The following is a 22,056-nucleotide window of genomic DNA, read 5'->3' as shown; positions in this document are numbered from 1 at the left end:
TGAAATTGACTTTGCTTACCTTTTTCTCTTTGTAGGTCCAGCAGACTCCATCTTATGTGGAGTAGTGGGGGGGTTACCTACTAGCCCCTTATCCTACTTTCTCACCTAACATTTTTTGTTACCCTCACTAATTTAAATGGCTGATGGCAATGGTTTACATTATACTTCCAATGTTTTTTTACCGCAGGCTGAACCCTCAACTGCAGTACTGCACCCATGGGTAACCATTTTGTCAAAATGGCCCGTCTTCTTTTTCCACCATTTTCCATTTGTGAGTTCTTTCTTGGCTTTTACTCTGTGCGTTGAGGCAGATTTGAGCCCTTTGTCTATTTTGCCTTTGGCTCCAGTCTGTCTGGAAAGGCAGGAAGTGAGGGAGGATCCCGAAAATCCCCTGTCCTTTGTCTCTAGGTATGCCTGCACGAAACCAGTCCTGATTGACCGGCTGGCTGTCCGGGAAGGACAGCCGCCACCCTGCTGTGTGATTTACAGCCTAGGCTGTGAATGAATGGTAACCTAGCATAAAAGGCGAGGGTTTTGGGACTAGAGGCAGAGTGAACCACTGGAAGAAACATCCGAAGAAGAAACCATGAAGAGCAGCCTGCTCCAACCTCCTGGACTTCAAATTGGTAACACCTTTGCAGTATTGAGATATTTTAAGGAAGGAATGGTTACAGCTAGATCAGAACAGACTGATCGGTTATAAGAACAGTTAGATTCTTCTATAGCGATAGCGATGCAGGCAGTCTATTATCTTTCGGGAGCCAGGACAGCCAAAGTCAATGGGCAACGTCAACGTTCTGATGCTCTTCTTAAATAGTCGGTGTTCAAAAAGAGATCACAGCAACTCCAGAGGAGTGACCCGTAGAAAGCACAAGCTGTAAGGCCAGTTCAGGAAAGTTTAGGTCAACTTAGTGTAGGGTTAAATCGCACTCCCAAAGATGGGAGGCACCCCAAATGGTAAAAGGATGATGTATCCCAAGCCCTACAGTACCTTTGAAATGACGTTCTAGCTGGATACAATGCAGCAGACCCTTGTTCCTGGTCCTTGGACGTGGTGATGAAAGAGCGGACGTCTGACAGGCTCTTGTGGCAGCACTCGACAGAGGGACTGTGCAGCAATGGTTTGCCATCGATTCAGCGGCTTTGTGGTTTTGCCATATTTTTCTCGGCGCCAAAGAAGAAAAAAAAGCTCTGGTTAGGATTTTCTTGATCCCTCGGTCCTGGACTCTGATGAGGGGACTCTGGATGTGGATTTCTTGCTTCTGTATGGTCCTCTGGGTGCCCATGAAGATCCTGGCCTGATTCGGACTTCGGAAGACAATGCACTCGCAGGTGGTCGAGGTACCCCGGGTATTGGGCTTCTGCAACCTTGGAAAGTCACAGTAAGTTGGGGGTGGTGCCAAAATAGTTTCTCAAGGCTAGTTGGTCGACCAGCCTAACAGAGGAAGTACTTTACAAGTTTTTCCCTGTTGATTTGAAAACAGGGTCAGGACAGTTGCAGTGCTTCACCGGGCACATAGCGGTCTAAGAGGGTGCTGCTGGCATCTTCTCTCATCTTCTGCTTCAGATGTTGTTCTACCACGCTTCTGATGTTGTCCTCCAGTGGTTGACTCTGCTGTTAGTCCCAAAAACCTGGCTTTTTATGCACATTCCCATTCATTCACAGCCCTATGCTGTCAATGTTCAGCCGGCCAATTGGAACTGGTTTCACTCGGCCACACCTAGAGGCAAAGGACAGGGAGGTTTCGGGACCCTCCCTGACTTCCTGCCTTTCCAGACACAATGAAGCCTAGACGGGCTTCAGGGCTGAAGCCCGCCAAAGGCAAAACACACGAAGGACTCAAACCTGATGAAAACAGACTAAAAGCCCAGAGGAAACTAACTAGCAAGAAATGGCAAAAAAAAGACTGGATCATTTTGTGAAAATGGTTACCCTTTGGTGCTGCACTACCGCTGAGGTATCACCCCGCAGATACAGGTCACCAGGTAGTAAAAAAGAAACCACTGCCACCAGCCATTCAAGTGAGTTGGTGTAACCAAATGTTACACGAAGAATGGGTTAAAGGAACTACTATATAACCCCCAACACTCCTCATAGGGTGGTGTGCTGAACCCATAAAAGTAAAGGTAAGTAAGACCGGGGTCATCTTAATATTCTTGGGAACAGTAGTTCACCCAAGAAAATGTAGTTAAACATTAAGAGAAGTCCAAGGGACTTCTCGGCGGCACTGCACAAAAGGTGGTGTGTGTCACAATGCAAAAAGCAGATGCCTATCGAGTTCACCAGACTGCATAAAACAGTAAAACACAGGAAATCATGGTCTGGAAAACACATGAGTGAGAAGAAAGTCCCACTCACTTGAGTCAAAATTAAAAAGCCCTGAGTCCAGCAAAAGAGCTGGGGGGTCTCTAAGGTTAAAGGAAATGGGAACAGAAATGAAAATTATCCCTAGCAGTAACCATATGCATAAAACGCACATGTGCACAGGAAACCTAGGAAAACCTAGGAAAACCAATAAAAATGTAACTGTTGCCACCAGCTGGTCTTTAGGCACATATAAAAGTAACCAAATCCCAAGTGTAAAATGTTAAGCTGATGCAAAAGTATCCTCATTGTACTGCACAATAAGGTGCTGTGTGCAATAAAAAATACATTGGTTCGAAAGGGAAACAGTTTCCTAGTACTGGTAGTCTGAAGGACTAGTCAATTGTCAAATAACAAAGGAGCAAAAAGGCAAGGGAAGTGTAGCTGAATGCTTTCTTCGCCTTCAAAAAGTCAGGTTAGGATGAAAAACAAAGCAGAAAGAATGGGGTGCCATTGAAAACCTTACAGGGAAGGTTGCAAAAAATGATCTTTTCCTAACAAGCACCAAGAGTGAATGTATATAGGTTTCTGATGCTTGTTAATCTGCTTAGAATCACATGCTGTGCATATGGTCTGACATCCAGTGGTAACCAGAGAGTATTGCATCTTGTCTTTCGGGGACCGAAAGGGGACGTCGGCATAGGCGTGTCCGTAACACTATCCCTATCGTGACGTGTAGTGTACCCAAAATCCCTCACGCGCTGAGGTCCCTCAGATTGTTTTTTTCCACCCAGATAACTGGTCGCCCTATAGCAGAGCTCTTACAAGAGACATTGTTTATCTTACCGACTTGTCGGTTATTCCCCGTTAAGTCATTTCGCTCACCAAGAACATCTTCGGCGAAGACTACGTGGGATTAGTCTACGGCTGTGGATTTCGGCGCCTAAAATCCAGCGGTCAGATTTTCCACATGGTCGGGCCCTCTGGCTGACCTATACAGTAGGGAGAGTGGAGTCGGGGTGGCCATATTGTCGGTATGTCTTTCCTCCTTTTCCCTTTCGGTCTGGTCATCCTTCCCTTTAGTTATGGATAGGACTGCTTTTAGATTCTGTCCTAAGTGTAGATCAGATATCCTTGGAAGGATGAACACAAGACGTGTAATGCCTGTCTCCCCTAGAGCACGACGAGAAGCGGTTTGCGGCCTGCAAACTCCTGTGGCCTAAGACCCTTAAGGAGCACCGTGTAAAGCGGTGGGCCGCGTACGGTATGTTGCGGGTGAAACCCCCCCCGCCCTACCACCACACCCGCTGAAAGGGACGGCGGTACTTCGGTTGACCAAACATCCGTTGCAGATGTTATAGACCTCGAGGCGGACACTTCTGGGTCCGCCGCGCCTGTCCCTGACCCTTTAAGGCCCGACTCTGGTCTCTCTACAGGGACAACACCCGGCGACAGGGGGTGTACAAGCACATCACACTAAGCAAACAACCCCTACACCGTTTTCGGCGTCTTTGTCGAAATGTTTATTTTTTTATTTTATTTAAACAGATTGTGTGGTTTCCTTATTTGAAACCTTTAACCTGAGCATGTCCGTTCTTTCATCATGATTCTTCGTTTGGTATACAGTATCTTAGTAGCAGTGCTTGGTAGCATCTTATTAGTCCTGGGTTATGTTGTTGATCTCCTCTGGTTTCTTAAGGATTAAAATCACTAATTTTATGAGTGCTAATGTTTTCATGTTTTCTCCTTCTACAAGAGTCCTCCACCACTCATCGACATTCCTTGTCGTGTAGCTTCTAAGGATGTCCCCCAAGCACTGCTCTCGCTCTTTCCTTAAACCGGTACACTGTAGTATGAGGTGTTTCAGAGATTCTATCTCCTTTTTTTTTTTTTTGCACATTCTGCAGCTTTCCCTGATGTCCAGCCTTTTTCTTCTTTGTAATATTTCTCCTGTTGGTAAAATGTTCAATCTGAATCTCAGGAAAAGGTCTCGGAAGTACCAATTGGGGAATAAAGTCTGATAGCTCGGGATCTGATTCAGTTTTCGTGGCTGGGCCCAAAAGTCTTCGTAACCTTCATATTTACAGTTATCCTCTTGGGTTTCGATCCAATCTGCCATGTATAGTTTCTTTTTAGTTTTGTCTGGGTTAATCCATAAGTCATCCTCTGACTCGCTGAGGTTTACTAGGATCCCTCTACATGACTTTTGCCAGTCTGTTAGGATTACATCGGATTGATCTTTTAGGGCTTTTTTCAACACCCCAAATCCACCCGTAGTGTTTGCCTCAAGACATTTCCGATAAAAACTTAGTGTTTTCCATACCACTATTGTTTTGAGTGATGTCAGAGCCAGCTCTCTTCTTATCTGCTGTATTGGGGCTGATTTAGGCAGCTGTAAAGCTTTCCTCCAAAACAGACCCTCCAGGATTGACCATGTTTGAGCTTGTAAGGGGATTGGTGATTCTACCCCATATGTTAGTATTGGCACCACTTTCATCCTATAAAAGGCTATTAGAGGTGATAAGGTAAATCTGCAGTATCTTTTACGCAGAATTCTCCCTTGGGCAGCTAGATTGGTTGCTTTTCTTTTTAGCCCAGCTATTCTTGGCGTATTGTTCTTCGTGTTGTCTATACAGACTCCTAAGTACGTGAATGCTTCGACTTCCATCCTAGTTTTTTCCTTCTGGCTTTATTACCTCCTGGGCCTAACTTCAGAATTCTTGATTTTTCTGGGTTTATAACCAGGTCATTTGAGTCCACATACGACTGTAATGATGTAAGCTGTCTTTGCAAGCCGATTTGGGTTTGGTCCATCAGGACAATATCGTCTGCGTAAAGCAGTCTCCCAATCGGCGTTCCTGCTATTTTTGGTGGAAAGCAGCAGGTGGACTCAAATGAATCTTCCAGATCTGATGTGAACAGGTTGTACAGTTCCGGTGCCAGCGGGCATCCTTGCTTTAAGCCCATTTTTATCTGAATTTCGTCTGTTAGTGTACCCGCTGTATCCAGTCTGACTCTGATGCTTGTGTCCGTGTACAAGTCCTTGATGTTCTCCACCAGTGACTGCGGACATTCCCAGTTTTCCATTTTCTTCCATAGTTTAGCTCTTTTTATGGTGTCGAAAGCTTTCGACAAGTCTACAAATGCGATGTAGATTCCTTGGTTTTTGTTCCTTTGTGTTCTGGCTTTCAATAAGTTAATAAGGAAAATGTTGAGTGCTGTGCCTCTCCCCTTCACAAAACCCGATTGCCAAGGATCACGACGTCCACTTTGCTGTACCCAGTGGTTTAATGCTTTCAATAGTGTGGACGCAAAGACCTTCCCCACCACGTCCAGTAATGTCGAAAAAGGTGAAAGCGCCAACAGGGCTGCCGAAAATGTTGCCGGTTCCCTCGGATCGTTCAGATCCAAAGCCTTCCTCGCATCCGCAGCAGCGTCTTGCGACTGGGCAATCTAAATCAAGTAAGGGCGCTGCTCCAAAAATATTACACGCCGAAGCGCGGAATCTGACGCTTCGGTCCCGAAGGCCGCAGTAGGCCCGAAAACTACGGCTAGGCCTCTACCTGAAAAACCAACCGCTAGGCCCTCTAGTGCCGCGGAAGGTACTACACCACCAATAAACCATCGAAACCTCTGTCTCAAGCTGATTCAGCAACTATCGAAGGCAGCATCGAAAGAATTACTGCGGCGGTGGGTCTTAACCCGGTTCCGCCTTTGGGACAAGCCGCAGAAAAAGATTTGACGGATTGGGATCCCGATTCTTACGATGAGTATACAGATAGTCAAGAACCTCTTTCCGACACCCTAAGAGACTCTTTTCGATGTCGTAGGGCGGAGAACACCGGTCTTCTGCCCATTTGGGTCCACTAAATGGACTACAGAGAAGTTTGAAGGATGTATGTATCGGCTGGAGAAGATTATCAGCTTTTCTGATCATCCTCCCCCCGAAAAGGGCTCGGGTAGACCCTAACCTCCAAATTCAAGAAGATCAATCTTCTACCTTTCAGCAGGAAGTGTCCACATGGACTCATATAGGGACATTTATAATGAAGAGGAGGAAGCTTCATTCCTACAAAGTTATGAGGAAGAACAGGATACTACGGACAACTGGGAAGAAACCCAGCAGGAAGGTCAAGACCCATGGACACTGCAAGATCAGGACACTGATGTTTTGTGCCTGGATTCTCCTCTGTCCACCCCGGCTCGCCAGGCCTCTCCTGTAATGACCAATTGGCATTCAACTCCATGTTGGAAAAAAGCAGCTGAATACTTTAAAATTTCCACTCAAGAGGCTGTACCTGAGCAGGATTTTGTAGAGGATATCCTTAAGGAAAAACCTCCATCTAGCCAGGCCATGGCCCTCCTTAATTCTATAAAGAGAAGGGTGGCCCCCTCATTGGTGTCACCAGCTCAAACTCGGGCGGTGAACCCAATAGTCGAAAAAATATTCGCCCCTCCCCTTCCGACCCTCAATACATCAGGACACGCTGTCCCAGATTAATTGGTAGTGACTACCACTCGGAAAAGTACAGGGGTACCTCTTGCCACAGGGGAGTCACCGTCGGATAAGGAATCCAAGCGACTGTATGCCCTTGGCAAACGTGTCACGTCGGCGGCCGCATATACTACGCGGATTGCTGCTAATGCAACACTATCGGCAAGCTATGCCGACGCCCAATGTAACTAGCTCCAGGAAGGCCTCCTAGAGGTTCCTGAACCCACCAAGTCAAAACCCCTCTCCATTGTAATGGAGGGAAGACAAGTTAACCAGCATGTCATCAAAAACGCTCTGGACGCTGCGGAAACTGCGGGCAGGTCCCTGGCCCAAGGTAACCCTACTGAAAAGACATGCTTGGCTGCGTACATCAGGGTTTAAACCTGAAACTCAGGCCTCCCTCATTAATAAACCCATTGAGGAGTCTAACCTCTTCGGGAAAGCGGTGGATGAGGCTTTGGAAACGGCCAAGAAGGAGCATGAGACCCTAAAGTATGCAACAAATTACGCAGAAACCCTCCTCCCAGGGGGGTAATAACTCTCGGCGGTCCGTTCGAGGGCAAGCCCGTGCTGGCCAAAACAACTATGGCACGGGTAGCTTCAACACAGGACAAACATCTGGAAGCCCCGCATACTACCCTTCAAGGGATCAGAAACGCGGCAGAGGCCCCAATCCCAGAGGAGTCACAGCCTCTAGTCAGAAATGGTCCAGGTCCCCTCCCATGTCACCCCGGTCGGGGGGGCGATTAACCTCTTTCCTCATGGCATGGGAGGGGATAACTTCAGACCAGTGGGTCATAAAGACGGTTACTACGTGGAATTCGCCCGACCTCCACAATTCAGACCGCCGCACTCACGGTGCCTTTCACCAGACCATCTGGAGATCCTGAATCAAGAGGTGGAAGCACTGCTGGGAAAGGACGCCATAGAAGCCATCCCTATTCTTCAGGTAAACAAGGGTATTTAGTCAGTGTACTTCCTTGTACCCAAAAAGGATCTCACATGCGCCCTGTTCTAGACCTGCGTCCAGCGAACAAGTTTATAAAACCCCAGAAGTTTCGCATGGTAACACTGCAGGAGGTAATTCCATTGCTGAGACAAGGGGACTACATGGCAACATTGGACATGAAAGTGTAACGCTCACCTTTTATCCACGGGGACGCCTCTCGACTGGCCGGGATGCTCTTTGGTCCCTTCCCCTTCCCTGGAGTTCATGCTGTCGAGGGTCGGCTCTAGAAGACAGGAGGTGAAGTTTAACTGTTCTTTCCCTGGCAACCCGCCTCCCGTTCCCCTGGGACGTCTCGCCTTGATTTCTATAAGGATGCGCTCTCCATCCTGCCGCGCTGGGCAGGGGCGCGTCGTCAATGGCACCATTCCGCCGAGTTTCTTCACTGGCGAGGGCCGGAGTCCAGACCGGCTGCGACTCCGTATTTTCAGGTCAGTCTTTGAAGATGAAGATGAGGATAATGTCTTTAGTGATTTAATCACAAACAACCGTCATCCCCTTTTCTTGCAGATGTCAGTCTGAGATGGATGCCAAAGCTGGGTTCGAGAAGGTAAGACGAAATGCCAAGCGGCGCTGCGAGCATCCTTGCAAATGGCTAACCTGTGTTATTGTTTTGCAGCTCGAGAAGAATAGAAGATGAGTGGTTCTCCAGAACCCAAGGGGGCGGAAAATGTCTTGGAGAAGATGGCCTTCCTCACGGACTGGTAAGAAGCTCACACAATGTCTGAGATGGTGCCTGAGGAAGATGGTGAGCGTTGGACGATTCCGGTTGCCGGAGATATGCCGCTGAACAGGTAAGGATGGCAATGCTTCTTGCCTTTTACTCGCTCTTGCATGCCAGGATGCTGAGCAGGACCCAGTGAATGCCACGCTGCTAGAGCAGAATAACGCGAAGCATGTGCCTCTCATCGGGCGTGGTTTAAATAGCCAGCAGGTATCCCAGGTGCCTTCGGGGCGAGCCCCGCCCTGGATCCTAGACGGCCGAATGCAGTTCCTCATGGGGGCGGCCATGCTTGTCCATTGCCCATTGAAACCCTGTCCTAGCATGTGCCTCCGATGCCAACAACGCCAGGACTGGCTCCAAGGGATCTGAGGGGGACCGAATAGTCTTTAGGGCCCCGTGAACACTCGGTGGGGATAAGGTCATGACAGAAAGATGCATACTTTCATATTTCAATGTTGCCAGATCACAGAAAATACCTAAGGTTTATGATACAGGACAGGCATTACCAATTCAAGGTGCTCCCCTTCGGCATCGCCTCGGTGCCGGGGGTGTTTATCAAAGTCCTGGCAGTGGCAGCAGCACACCTGCGCAATCAGTCCCAATTTACCCTTACCTCGACGACTGGCTCATTACAAGGGACTCGTTGGACGCATGTTTTTCGAACACCCAAAAAACAATAGATCTCCTTCAGTCTGGGTTTCTCAATCAAGAAAAAGAAATCCAGTTTAGTCCCCAGTCAAATAAAACTATTTCTGGGAGCTCTAATTCGGACAAAGGACGGTTTCGTTTCCCCTCCGAGAGGGTTCAGAACATGCTTTTTCAGATCCCTCAATATGTAGCCAGTCGGGAGGTGACCGTGCGCAAGGCCATGCGCTTGCTAGGAATGATGGCGTCATGCATATACTTGGTTCCCCACGCGCGGCTGCGCATGCGTCCCATGCAAGAGTGGCTCAACAGCCAGTGGTGTCAGGCTAGCGGACAATGGGAAGATCTAATAGTTGTTTCGCCAGCCCTCGTTCTCTCTCTGCAGTGGTGTTCAAGAGAAAACCTCTTGAAGGGGACGACCTTCACCACCCTTGCAGTGTAAGACACTCACTACAGACGCATCTCTCACAAGGTGGGGAGCTCATCTGCTTCAGCAGACTGCACACAGAGTTTGGTCCCCCTCAAGTAGCGTCCAACCATATAAACCTACTGGAGTTATTAGCGGTGTTCAAGGCTTTGAAAGCCTTTCAGGTGCAACTGCAAGGGAAGACCGTGCTGATTCTAACGGACAGCACTACAGCTATGTACTACCTAAACAAACAGGGGGGCACTCACTCTCCAGGGCTATCCAAGCTGTCCCAAAACATTTGGATATGGGCTCTCAAACACAAGATGTTTCTGTTGTCCCAACATGTTCCAGGGGAACTCAATCTTCTGGCAGACGTACTCAGCAGAGATTTTCCTCTGCCCGAAAAATTTTGAATGTTGGCTGCACGAAGACAGTGTCCAACGTCTTCGCAGAGTGGGTCTTCCCAGAGATCGACCTGTTCACAACTCAGAACGCCCAATGCCAAGACTACGCCTCCAGGTACCCCCAGAACCGATTCACAGGGAAACGGTCTGTGGATAACATGGTCAGGGAAATTTGTCTACGCCCCTGACTCCCCTTCTCAACAAGATAGTGCACAAGATGCACCAGGAACCAGTTACCATAATACTGGTGGCCCCCATGTGGGCTCGCCAACCCTGGTTCGCTCACCTGATGGAAATGTCCCTCTCCCCACCAGTCAAGATGCGCTGCCCGTACAACATGTCTCGGGACAGGGGGGAGACCCTACACCCATACCCAAAAATTCTGAATTTGTATTGATTTTATTTGTATAGCGCACCAGGCCCAGGGGCAACCGGGCACATCACTTAGTTACAACATAAGAAAAACAGACAGAACCATAATTACAAAGTTTACAAGTATAATACAGAATTTACAGGTATAATAATAGCAATGAGAGGACAAGCAGAATATATATATATTTCTGATGTTTGTTAATCTGCTTAGAATCGCATGCTGTGCATAGGTCTGACATCCAGTGGTCACTGCGGAGTATTGCATTTTGTTTTTCGTAGTCGAAAAGGGGACGTCGACAAGGCATGTCTGTAACACTATCCCTATAGTGACGTGCAGTGTACCCACAATCCCTCACGCGTCGAGGTCCCTCAGATTGTTTTTTTCCGCCCAGCTTTTGGTCGCCTTTACGCAGAGCTCCTCGAGGGACATTGCAAAACATATTTCCTGGACCTTGGTCCTGACTTATTACATTAACACATAGATCCCCCCCCCCCCCCGACGTAGCTGTTTCCCCGCCGAACAAGATCTTCGACGGAGGAGACGAGACAGAGGAGATCCTTCGGCGCTGCCGAACACATGGCCTGGCCTCGCCGGCCAACATACAGTAGGGAGAGTGGGGGTGGAACTATCTTGTTTCTCTTCGAGAATGCCTTTCCTTTTCCCTTCCCTTTCCCTCTGGGTTGTTAACACCACAAATTATTGCCTCAGCTATGGAGAGGGACACCCTTTAGGTTTTGCTCGTGCTGCAAGGGCAAGTACACCTGGAAGGACAAGCATAAACGCTGTAATCGTTGCTTGCCCCTCGATCATAAAGAAGACGGCAGCGCGGCTTGTCAACTTTTAAAACCCAAAACTCTAAAAGAACGTAGAGTCAAGAGGTGGGCGGCCTATGCCATGTCGAAGTTAGATCCTCCCCCCACCCCCCCTCCTCTACTAGACTACTCAGGGGTACCCCATGAAACTCTGGAGAGGCTCCATTTCTGTATGGAGAAAATGGAAAGGTTTATGGAACACCAAAACCTACCAACACCCAAAAGACCAAGAGAAGAACCCCAGGAGGACCCCAGGGTCAAATTTCCTAGGCTGTTTAATCCTTCACATGAGGAATTAGATGTGTATGACCTCACTGAAGAGGAACAACATTTTCAGGAAGAGGATGAATTTTTGGGTGTGTAGAGGAAGAACGAAACCTAGAAGAGGAGGGTTTTCAAGAAGATCCAGATACAGGTGCAGGGGGCTTCGGAGAAGAACTAGAGGTAGTTACCTCACACCCCTGACAGTCCCCATCAGCATACTCTTACCCTGATGCCATAACCCTAACTCCTCCCAAAGACTTGCCTATTAGGAACACATCTCCTATAAATGACCAGCCTACGTTTAATGCACTGTTGTGCAAAGCAGCAGCGCATTTCGAATTAGACTCAGGGGAGACCTCTCCTGACATTGACTTTGTGGAAAAAGTAATTAAGGAGAACCCCCCTGTCTGTCAAACCATTCCACTCAATGCTTCAGTAAAAAGAATCGCCCCTTCTCTATCCACTCCTGCTTTGGTCAGAGGGGTCAACCCTCGAATAGAAAAACTCTTCAGTCCATCTCCTTCTGACCCTTTGTACGTCAGGGGCCACTCCGTACCAGACTCCCTTGTAGTAACTTATACAAGGAAGAGGGCAGGGGTGCCACTGTCCACCAGCAAGGCACCTCCAGACAAGGAGGGGAAAAAGCTGTATGCCCTGGGGAAAAGAATCACAGCTTCCGCCGCTTTCTCAGCAAGGATCGCTAATAACTCTTTACTAGCAAGCTACGCAGATGCACAGTGGAGCAAGCTACGTAGTGACGCTGAAGAGGCACCAGAACCCCTGCGTACACGCCTTCTGGCCACAATCACAGAAGGGACACTAGTGAACCAAAGCATCGTTAAAAACACTTTAGATGCTGCAGAGACTGCTGGGCGTTCCCTAGTCCAAGGGATACTCCTCAAACGCCATGTCTGGCTGCGCAATTCGGGGCTTAAACCTGAAACACAGGCTTCCCTGATCAACAAACCTATAGAGGATACCTATTTCTTTGGTAAGGCAGTTGATGAGGCCCTAGAAAATACTAAAAAGGATTTTGACACGATCAAGACCCTTGACCAGATTTCTAGGCCCCCTAACAGACGCGGCTATGTCAATAAGCGCTTTTTTCGTGACCAACGCCAGCAGCAGAATCAACAACAACAACAATACTGTGCCAACAACTGGTCCTCTAACCAGGGTAATAGTGGCCAGTACAATCAGAGGCCAACGCCGTGGCAAGGGGAGAGGTGGAGCCTCTACCCCTAGAGGCTCCCAGGCCAATAACAGCAAATGACCCGAAGATTCGGGTCCCTTCCCATGCATCGCCGGTCGGGGGCCGGTTAACATCGTTTCTTCCAGCATGGGAGAGAATAACATCAGACTGTTGGGTACTATCAACCATAGCCTGCGGCTACTGTATAGAATTCAACAGTTCCCCAACATACAAACCCCCACGGGGACGACGCATAACACCAGAACACCTCGCCATCCTTCTACAGGAAGTGGAACAGCTACTGGAAAAAGGAGCTATAGAGGTTGTGCCTCTATCTCGGGTAACGAAAGGTATTTATTCAGTGTACTTCCTTGTACCCAAAAAGGACCTAACCATGCGCCCTGTATTAGATCTGCGCCCAGCGAACAAATTTGTCAAACCCCAAAAGTTTTGCATGGTAACCTTACAGGAAGTAATCCCCTTGCTATCACGGGATTACATGACAACACTGGACATGAAAGATGCATACTTTCATATTTTAATGTTGCCAGCGCACAGAAAATACCTCAGGTTCATGATGGGGAACAAACACTACCAGTTCAGAGTGCTACCCTTCGGGATAGCATCAGCACCAAGGGTATTCACGAAAGTACTGACAGTGGCAGCGGCACATCTGCGCATGTTGTCCATCCCAGTATACCCTTACCTCGGCGATTGGCTCATAACAGGGGATTCTTACGAAACATGCTTCTCCAATACCCAAAAGACTGTAGACCTTTTGTTCCAACTGGGCTTCTCCATCAACGAGAAGAAGTCCAGCTTAGACCCCAGCCAGATCAAACAATTCCTAGGGGCTCTAATTCGAACAAAGGACGGCCTCGTCTTCCCCTCCATCGAGAGGGTCCAAAACATGCTGTTTCAGATCCCCCGATATGTGGCAGGTCGAGAGGTGACGGTACGCAAAGCAATGCGCTTGCTAGGAATGATGGTGTCATGTATTTATTTGGTACCTCACACGCGCCTGCGCATGCGCCCAATGCAAGAGTGGCTCAACAGCCAGTGGTGTCAGGCCAGCGGACAATGGGACGATCTAGTGGTGGTCTTGCAGGCCTTGGTTCTCTCGCTACGTTGGTGGACAAAGGAAAACCTGCTAATAGGGAAACCTTTTGCCACACCCGCAGTGGAAGCCACTCTAACCACAGACTCATCCCTCACAGGATGGGGGGGCTCACCTATCCCATCAGACTGCTCACAGAGTGTGGACTCCGAGCGTAGCATCCAAGCACATAAATCTACTGGAGTTACTGGCGGTGTTCAAGGCACTGAAAGCCTTCCAGGAACACCTATAAGGAAAGACGGTGATGGTCCTCACGGACAGCACCACAGCCATGTACTACCTCAACAAGCAAGGGGGAACCCACTCTCCAGGACGGTCCAAGCTGTCCCAGAACATCTGGAAGTGGGCTCTCAGACACATGTTCCTACTGTCACAACATGTACCAGGGGAACTCAATCTGCTAGCAGACGAACTCAGCAGAGATTTCCCCCCTGCCCGAAGAGTAGAATGGCGGTTACACGAAGACATCATCCTCAACGTCTTCACACAGTGGGGTTGCCCAGAAATAGACCTGTTCGCAACTCTGGAGAACTCACAATGCCAGTATTACGCCTCCAGGTACCCTCAGAACCAGTCCAAGGGGAACGGTCTAATGATTCCATGGTCAGGGAAATTTGTTTACGCTTTTCCCTCGACTCCCCTTCTCAACAAGATTGTGCACAAGATGCACCGGGAACAAGCCACCATGATACTAGTGGCTCCTATGTGGGCCCGGAAACCATGGTTCGCTCATCTGATGGAGATGTCTGTCTCCACCAGTGAAACTGCCAGGCCCGTACAACATGCTGTCACAGGACAAGGGCAGGACACTGCATCCATGCCCTCAAACCTTGAACTTAGCAGCCTGGCTCCTGAGGTCATAGAATTAGGACATTTATAACTTCCATAAAGGTGCATGGACATCCTCAGGGAAGCTAGAAAACCTAACACTCGTCACTGTTATTCCAGCAAATGGAAGAGATTTGTCATCTGGTGTAGAGGAAGAAGCATCAACCCTGTTGACTGCTCTCCCACACAAATTGTCCTGTACCTGACCCATTTGCTGGTCTCGGGTCTAGTATTCAATTCTATTAAAGTCCACCTAGGAGCACTTTCTGCATACACCACTTCCCAACTCAGTGTCATGGTGGAAAGTCCCAGTTATCAAAGCCTTCATTGGAGGGGTAAAAAGGATACACCCTCCAATAGCAAACCCAGCTCCCGGCTGGGACCTAAATGTGGTACTCCCCAGGCTCATGGGTTCACCCTTTGAACCCATGCACAAGGCAACTCTTCAAGACCTCACTCTTAAGACTGCTTTTCTAATAGCTATCACCTCCATTAGGAGAGTAAGTGAACTACAGGCTCTTTCTGTTCTAGACCCCTTTGTAACGGTTCACAGAGATAAGGTGGTTCTACGCGCACACCCAAGGTTTGCACCAAAATTCATCTCGAAATTCCATGTCAACCAGTCAATAGAACTACCAACGTTCTTTCAAAATCCTTCAAATCTAGGAGAAAAGAGCCTGCATACACTTGATGTGCGCAGAGCTGTTATGTTTTATATGGAAAGAACTAGACCACTGAGAAAGACTAATCAGTTCTTTGTCTCGGTGGCAGCAGGAAGAGAAGGAGATGCAGTATCAAAGTCCACTATATCTAGATGGATTGTTCAATGCATCACTGTTATACTCTTGTTAAGAGAGAACTACCCTTCAAGCCAAGAGCACACTCTACTCGTGGCACTGGGGCATCCATAGCATTCATTGCAAATGTTCCCCTTGAGTCCATCTGCAAAGCGGCAACCTGGAGTTCTGTACATGCCTTTACAAAACATTACTGTTTAGATGCCCACTCTAGAGCTGATTCCCAGGTGGGACAAGCAGTATTAAGACACCTTTTCTCTACTGTTCCTTCGCACAACCCACCTCCAACTCCACGTACTGCTCTCTAGTCTATGCACAGCATGTGGTTCTAAACAGATTAACAAACATCAGAAGACAATGCATTACTTACCGTAAAAGCATTTCTGATGGTTGTATCTGCTTAGATTCACATGCGCCCGCCCTTCCTCCCCACTCGGATGGAAGAAACATAGACATCCTTTTATCTCTCTTTTCTGTACTCACTCACATCTAGAAGGCTCCCTCAGGGCAGACAAAATACAAACAGAGGGACCTTGACGCGTGAGGGATTGTGGGTACACCGCATGTCACTATAGGGATAGTGTTACAGACACGCCTTGTCGACGTCCCCTTTTCGACTACGGAAAACAAAATGCAATACTCTGCAGTGACCACTGGATGTCGGACCTATGCACAGCATGTGAATCTAAGCAGATACAACCATCAGAAATGCTTTTACGGTAAGGAATGCATTGTCCTATATATATATATTTCTGAGGCTTGTGGAATCTGCTTAGATCACATGCTGTGCATAGGCCGACATCTAGTGGAAGCTGCGGAGTATTACAGTTTGTTTTTCGAAACTCGAAATTGGGCGTCGACACAGGCGTGCCAGTAATACTATCAGAGGAGAGGTGGAAGTTTAGAGCATTTTTATGGATGATGGCAATGCCACCACCTTTGGACTGGTTAGAGTTACGATCGTGTCTGATAGTGTTGTAACCTGGAGGGATGGCAAGGGAGAGAAGTGGGCCAGAGGCTGCATGAAGCCAAGTTTCGGTGATAGCCATAAAGTCGAGGTCGAGGGTAACCGTGAGTGACCTGACATTGATTAATGCACCCTTAATATTGCTAGTGTTAGGGAGGCTGGGGTGAGGTGATGATGGGTTTTTCAAGTGTGTGGATGCGGTGGAGGTCAGAGGCTGTTAAGATGCACAGTGTGTCATGATGCCTACCCCCGCAGCACCAGGCCAGGCCCAGCACCCCCGGAAGCAGGCATCATGCCCTCGGGTAAAAGCCCAGCGGCCCCTTATAGGGGCTCTTTGGACTCAGTCCTGGCGCCATAGGCGCCAGGCTCATAAAGGGAGGTGTTTTGTGCACTTACCTGATGCAGACCATGCTGCACGCTTCAGGCCTCCCTGAGACCTGAAAGGGACTATTTTTTCATAGGGACTATTTTTTCACTCGGGTGTGGCCAGGGAAGGATACATACCTAGTTGGGGAAGGATACATACCTGGGACTTCTTTGGAGGCTATTTAAGCTACGCCCAGACAGCAGCTCATGCTTCGCGTTGTTCTGCTTCCTGCAGCTTAACGCTCACCGTGTCTGCTCCTGCTCCTGGACTCCAGCCACGCCCGCCTCGAACCTGGAAGACCTGCAAGGAAGGAAGAGAAGAGAAAGGTGAAAACCAAGGACTATTTCAAACTTCTTACCTGCATCCGGAATCTTCTCGCCAGCATCCCTGAAGAAAGACTTACATTTAAAAGCATCCCGTTGCTCGCTGCAGCGCCACGCTTCACTCACCTGTCCTCGAGACATCTCCCGGCTCTATCGCGGCTGTCAGCATCGGACGCCACATCTCTGCACCTAGGGGAGAGAGGAAGAAACAAAAGGTGAGCAGAAGGAACACAGAAGGAAAGCCTGATTAACAGCCATAATACTTACTGGCTTTTCTTCCACATTTCGGGTCGGCGCCGCCCCGTTGGCAGGTACCGTACCCCGGCCCCTATGGGGAAAGGACAAGAGACATTTCTGGGGAATAAGGATATTTAGAGGGATCGCCCTCATCACTACTCACCTCGGCAGTTTAACCCCTCGACGCATCGCCTTCATTCTGCACCTGAAATAAAGGACAGATCACAGGTTAGAAAGACAACATAAAGGGGGCCTCACTTGAACTTTGAACTTTCATACTTACGGTGCATCGCTCAGGAAAGTGAAGTGGATTTTGCCAGCGCCATTCTGAAAACCAGTGAAGTAACTGGACGAACGCGCGCCCCTGCACCAGAAGCAGGATGGAGAGTTCATCCTTCCAAACCATAAGGTGAGCTTAAACCGGGGTTTGAAGGAAGTTAGAGAGGAACGAAGGGGGAAAGGGGGGAGCTAGCACACTATTCTGCAGACTGTTAATCCCCTTTCTCATCTGCAGAAGGATATTCCTACGGGCCAGGCAAGCACGATTTGGAGGTCCTGTCCAATCGGTGTTCCGGGTCCTGCGCATCACGCTAGAAGAGGCCACAGCAATCCAGACTAGACCAGCGCCCCCGTGGGAACCAGGTGAGCGTTACACAGAGTGATGGGAGGCGTGCGTGAGTCGCGTGCCAAGTCTGGCATTTCTCAGGGTGATGGAACATGGTATGTTTGGTGAGGGTCTGAAAGGAAAGTGTTGGAGCCATAGGGCTGGGTTGTTGAGGTAAGGGTTGTTGTGGTGAGCAGTGGACGGCGTAGTCATGGTGTTGTGAAGATTGGGGTGGTGGAGGGAGGCGGTGGTGTAATTGGGTACTATCCCACCGGTGTGGCATGTGAGGTAGAGTAGGGTGGGCAGTATTCTTGCAAATAGAATAGTGGGGGAGGAGGGCATGTTGGCCTAATAGTCTAGAAGCAGATGCCTACCAAATCTACAAAAAGGGTGGTTGAGGTAGAGGTGCTGTTGTAGGCAATTGCACACAATGTTAAACAATAATAACAATGAACACTGTAGATGCAGTGGCGTGCATAGAAAGTAAGGCAGCAGTAACCGCGGTAGTAATGTGTTTAGGTATCTAGGTATCTGTACCCTGACTAGATTTTGGCAGAGGGAGCCAAAAAGGCAGTAGATTAAAATGCAGAAAGGCACAAGTTCAAATGCATTAATAACAGTCCAGGGTATCAATCAGTACAGCAGTGCACGGAAAGCGTCATATGGTAGGAGTACCGTAGATAGCCACCAAAACGGCTATTATGCAGCAATTTAGCAGCATGGCTCCTGAGGTCATAGTTTGGTCACCTACAACTCCCTCAGAGGTGCATAGACATACTCGGGGAAGCTAGGAAACCAAATACACATTGCTATGCCAGAAAATGGAAACGTTTTGTTATCTGGTGCAATTCCAAGGGCGTCAATCCCATCGATTGCTCACCCACACACATTGTGCTATACCTAACCCATCTGTTGGACACTGGGTTAGTCTTCAATTCCCTAAAGGTTCATCTGGCTGCTCTGTCAGCCTACCCCACATCACAACAAAAAGTGTCATGGTGGAAAATACCAGTGATGAAAGCCTTTATGGAAGGGGTTAAGAGGATTTATCCTCCTAGTTCTCACCCAACTCCTAGATGGGATCTAAATGTGGTTTTAACCAGAGTCATGGGATCTCCCTTTGAGCCCATGCATAAAGCAAGTCTGAAAGACCAGACCTATAAAACAGCCTTCCTAGTGGCTATCACTTCTATCAGAAGGGTTAGCGAACTTCAAGCACTCTGTGCTAGACCCTTTTGTTACAATTCACAAAGATAAGGTAGTTCTGTGCACACATTCTAGGTTTGCGCCTAAATTAATCTCAAAGTTCCATGTGAACCAGTCCTCGAACTTCCCACTTTCTTCCAGAACCCTACCAGCATAGCCGAAAGAAGCCTACACACACTAGATGTGCGCAGGGCAGTCATGTTACCTGGAAAGAACTAAACCACTGAGGAAGACTAAACAATTCTTCGTTTCAGTGGCAGCTTGTAGAGAAGGGGATCCTGTCTCTAAATCAGCTATCTCCAGGTGGATTGTCAAATGCATCACACTGTTTCTCTCTTACTAAGAGAGAATTGCCCTTCAAGCCTAGAGCACATTCTACTCGGGGCACTGGGGCATCCATAGCATTCATTGCAAATGTTCCCCTCGAGTCCATTTGCAAAGTGGCAACCTGGAGTTCTGTACACACTTTTACGAAACACTGTTGCCTAGATACTCATTCTAGGTCTGACTCAGGTGGGACAAGCAGTACTAAGACATCTTTTCTCTACTGTTCCTTCTCACAACCCACCACCCGCTCCGGGTACTGCTCGCTAGTCTATGCACAGCATGTGATTCTAAGCAGATTAACAAGTATCAGAAGACATGCATTACTCACCGTAATAGCATTTCTGATGATTGTATCTGCTTAGATTCACATGCGCCCTCCCTACATCCCCGCTCGGGGTGGAAGGAACATAGACATATTACTACTTTTCTCTTTATGTACTCACTCACTATAGCCTTGGGCTCCCTCATGGCCGAAAAAATACAATCGGAGGGACCTCGGCGCGTTTACGGACACGCCTATGCCGACGTCCCCTTTCGATCCTCGAAAGACAAGATGCAATACTCCGCGGTGACCACTGGATGTCGGACCATATGCACAGCATGTGAATCTAAGCAGATACAATCATCAGAAATGCTATTACAGTGAGTAATGCATGTCTTATAGTATTGAGTTTAGTAGTACTGCTTAGCTGTGATTTTCATTGCTTAGAGTGTGTGGAGGGCTAATAAACCAGTGTGCTACTGTCTAATTGGATTGGGGTGCTATGGGTGTTACTCAATGTACCATTGCACAAACACCGTATATCCAGAAGTCACGCCTTACTGCTATACCCGCCACTATTATAGTGTCTATTATTCTCTTAGCCCATAAGTCCCTTTCCTCCTTCACTCTCCATCCAGTCCCCATAAATAAGTTTGCTTAGGCCTCCAGATACGAGGGGGACTTGCGGCTGGGACTGAAACAGGGCTTGCAGTGAGGTTCTACGCCCTGATGCTGTGCCCATCGAGCCTTCACAGTTTAAAGTGGAAAGTACTCTTGCGTTGTATAAGACTTCAATTCCATCCCAATAGGGGACCCGCATACACTATGCAGGAAAGGGCGATTCTGGACTGGATGTACAGTAGTCCATTCGGTGACTTTTTTTTTTCTTCCCCGCATATTGTCAATTATCTTGTCTCTATAGATCTATTAACATGACATTTTTCTAAATGAAGTGTTTTTATATTTTTGATCCTTTTTGTTTTTGAACTATAGAATGCCTGGTTTCGCAAATCCCGTTTCAAAGGTGGAAAGGGCAAGAAGCTGAACATTGGAGGAGGGGGCTTGGGCTACAGAGAGAGGCCGGGACTTGGAGCTGACACATCTGTAAGTAAAAGATTTTAAAGGTTTTATAAAAAATCCTATCCTGAACTCACCTCATGCCATCATTCTCTGACACTTTATCACAACCTGATGCTTTGCTCAGTACAAACCTTCCATTGGTTGAAACCATGGTTCAGCTCGGATCTGAGTGTTAAAGCTCCTGAGGCAGTATGAGCTCCCAGCGAGCACTTAATAGCTAAGGAGTCAATCCAATTCTTGCTGTCAGATTAAATGAGCCTATGGGTTTCTAGGTTGTTGAGCACTTGCAACTGCCTGGTCTTCATAGTGGATGTAATATTTGGATAATGGGTTTTGTGCAGTTAATTACCTGCATATGTTATCGGAACATTTTCATTTTTAGCAAACACTCTTGCAGGTACTGTGTGATCTGTTCAGTTGCTTTGTCTTTGACCCTCTTTGAAAAAAAAAATGGTCTTTTTTTCTAGGAGCGAGGTATTAGCAACACAGTGATGAGTAACTATGAGGCATACAAACCTTCAACCGGAGCAATGGGAGACCGTCTCTCAGCCATGAAGGCAGCCTTTCAGGTTTGTGATGCTTATAGCTTGCTGTTTCAATATGCTTTTCCGCACATTATATCAGTTATTGGTTTTAATAAAGAAATACCTTCTGGCCTTTCAGCATGAGATGATCCCCAAATGTAAAAGTATCCTTGGTTCTAATGGACTTCTTCTTTCCATGCCCCGGGCAACACATGTTGCTGCTGTATATATAGAGGCACAGTGACCTCAGTTCCTTTGTTCTGCACACTCTGCTTGCTATTAGGAACACCCACTTTGGTTCTCATTAAGTGTTTCTTTCGTGTCTAATAGAAGTCCTCGATTCAAGACTGTGGCGACAGATGTGCATTTCTGACCTGTGCTGTATAGGTCTTTACTGCCTAGGTGAAGGCCACAACACGTAGGACTGCACGTCATGTCATTCGATTCATTCAAAGGCACTTCCAGAATGAAAAGCAAAGGTGTTCACCTTTATCCACAAGGAAAGAGGTGGCCAGCAAACCTGTTCAAGGTTACCGGGCCCTGAGCACGACATGGTCCCTTGTCTGATTTGGACAACAAAAAGTACTAATTAAGATCTCAAAGGCGGTTCTTCAAAGCTCCACTCTTCGTTGATACTCAAAGGAAGCCCTGGAGGAACCACCTCAGCAGTTACCTTTCCCAGCCCAATTCTCTACTCCAAAGGAATAGGAAAGTTTTCTCTACTCCAAAGGGATAGGAAAGTTTTCTCTTTTAGCAACTTTCCCTCCATATTTTATGGACCCTCAACC

General features: G+C 47.9%; 1 protein-coding gene across 4 annotated transcripts in view; it reads left to right on the top strand.

Moving 5' to 3' along the window:
* DDX42 (DEAD-box helicase 42) overlaps positions 1-22,056 on the top strand; it is a 459,832-nt gene that overhangs the window by 389,127 nt on the left and 48,649 nt on the right. For all 4 annotated transcript variants that reach the window (XM_069634107.1, XM_069634109.1, XM_069634108.1 and 1 more), the window contains 2 exons: positions 20,658-20,768; positions 21,212-21,313. In XM_069634107.1, the coding sequence (XP_069490208.1) occupies positions 20,658-20,768; positions 21,212-21,313 (213 nt within the window). The remainder of the gene's footprint in view (positions 1-20,657; positions 20,769-21,211; positions 21,314-22,056) is intronic.

Source organism: Ambystoma mexicanum, chromosome 13, assembly GCF_040938575.1.
Source record: "Ambystoma mexicanum isolate Mex_15411 chromosome 13, UKY_AmexF1_1, whole genome shotgun sequence".
Classification (NCBI taxonomy): domain Eukaryota; kingdom Metazoa; phylum Chordata; class Amphibia; order Caudata; family Ambystomatidae; genus Ambystoma; species Ambystoma mexicanum.
The sequence above is the reverse complement of the archived record's forward strand: the minus strand, read 5'-3'. Positions and strand labels throughout refer to the sequence as shown.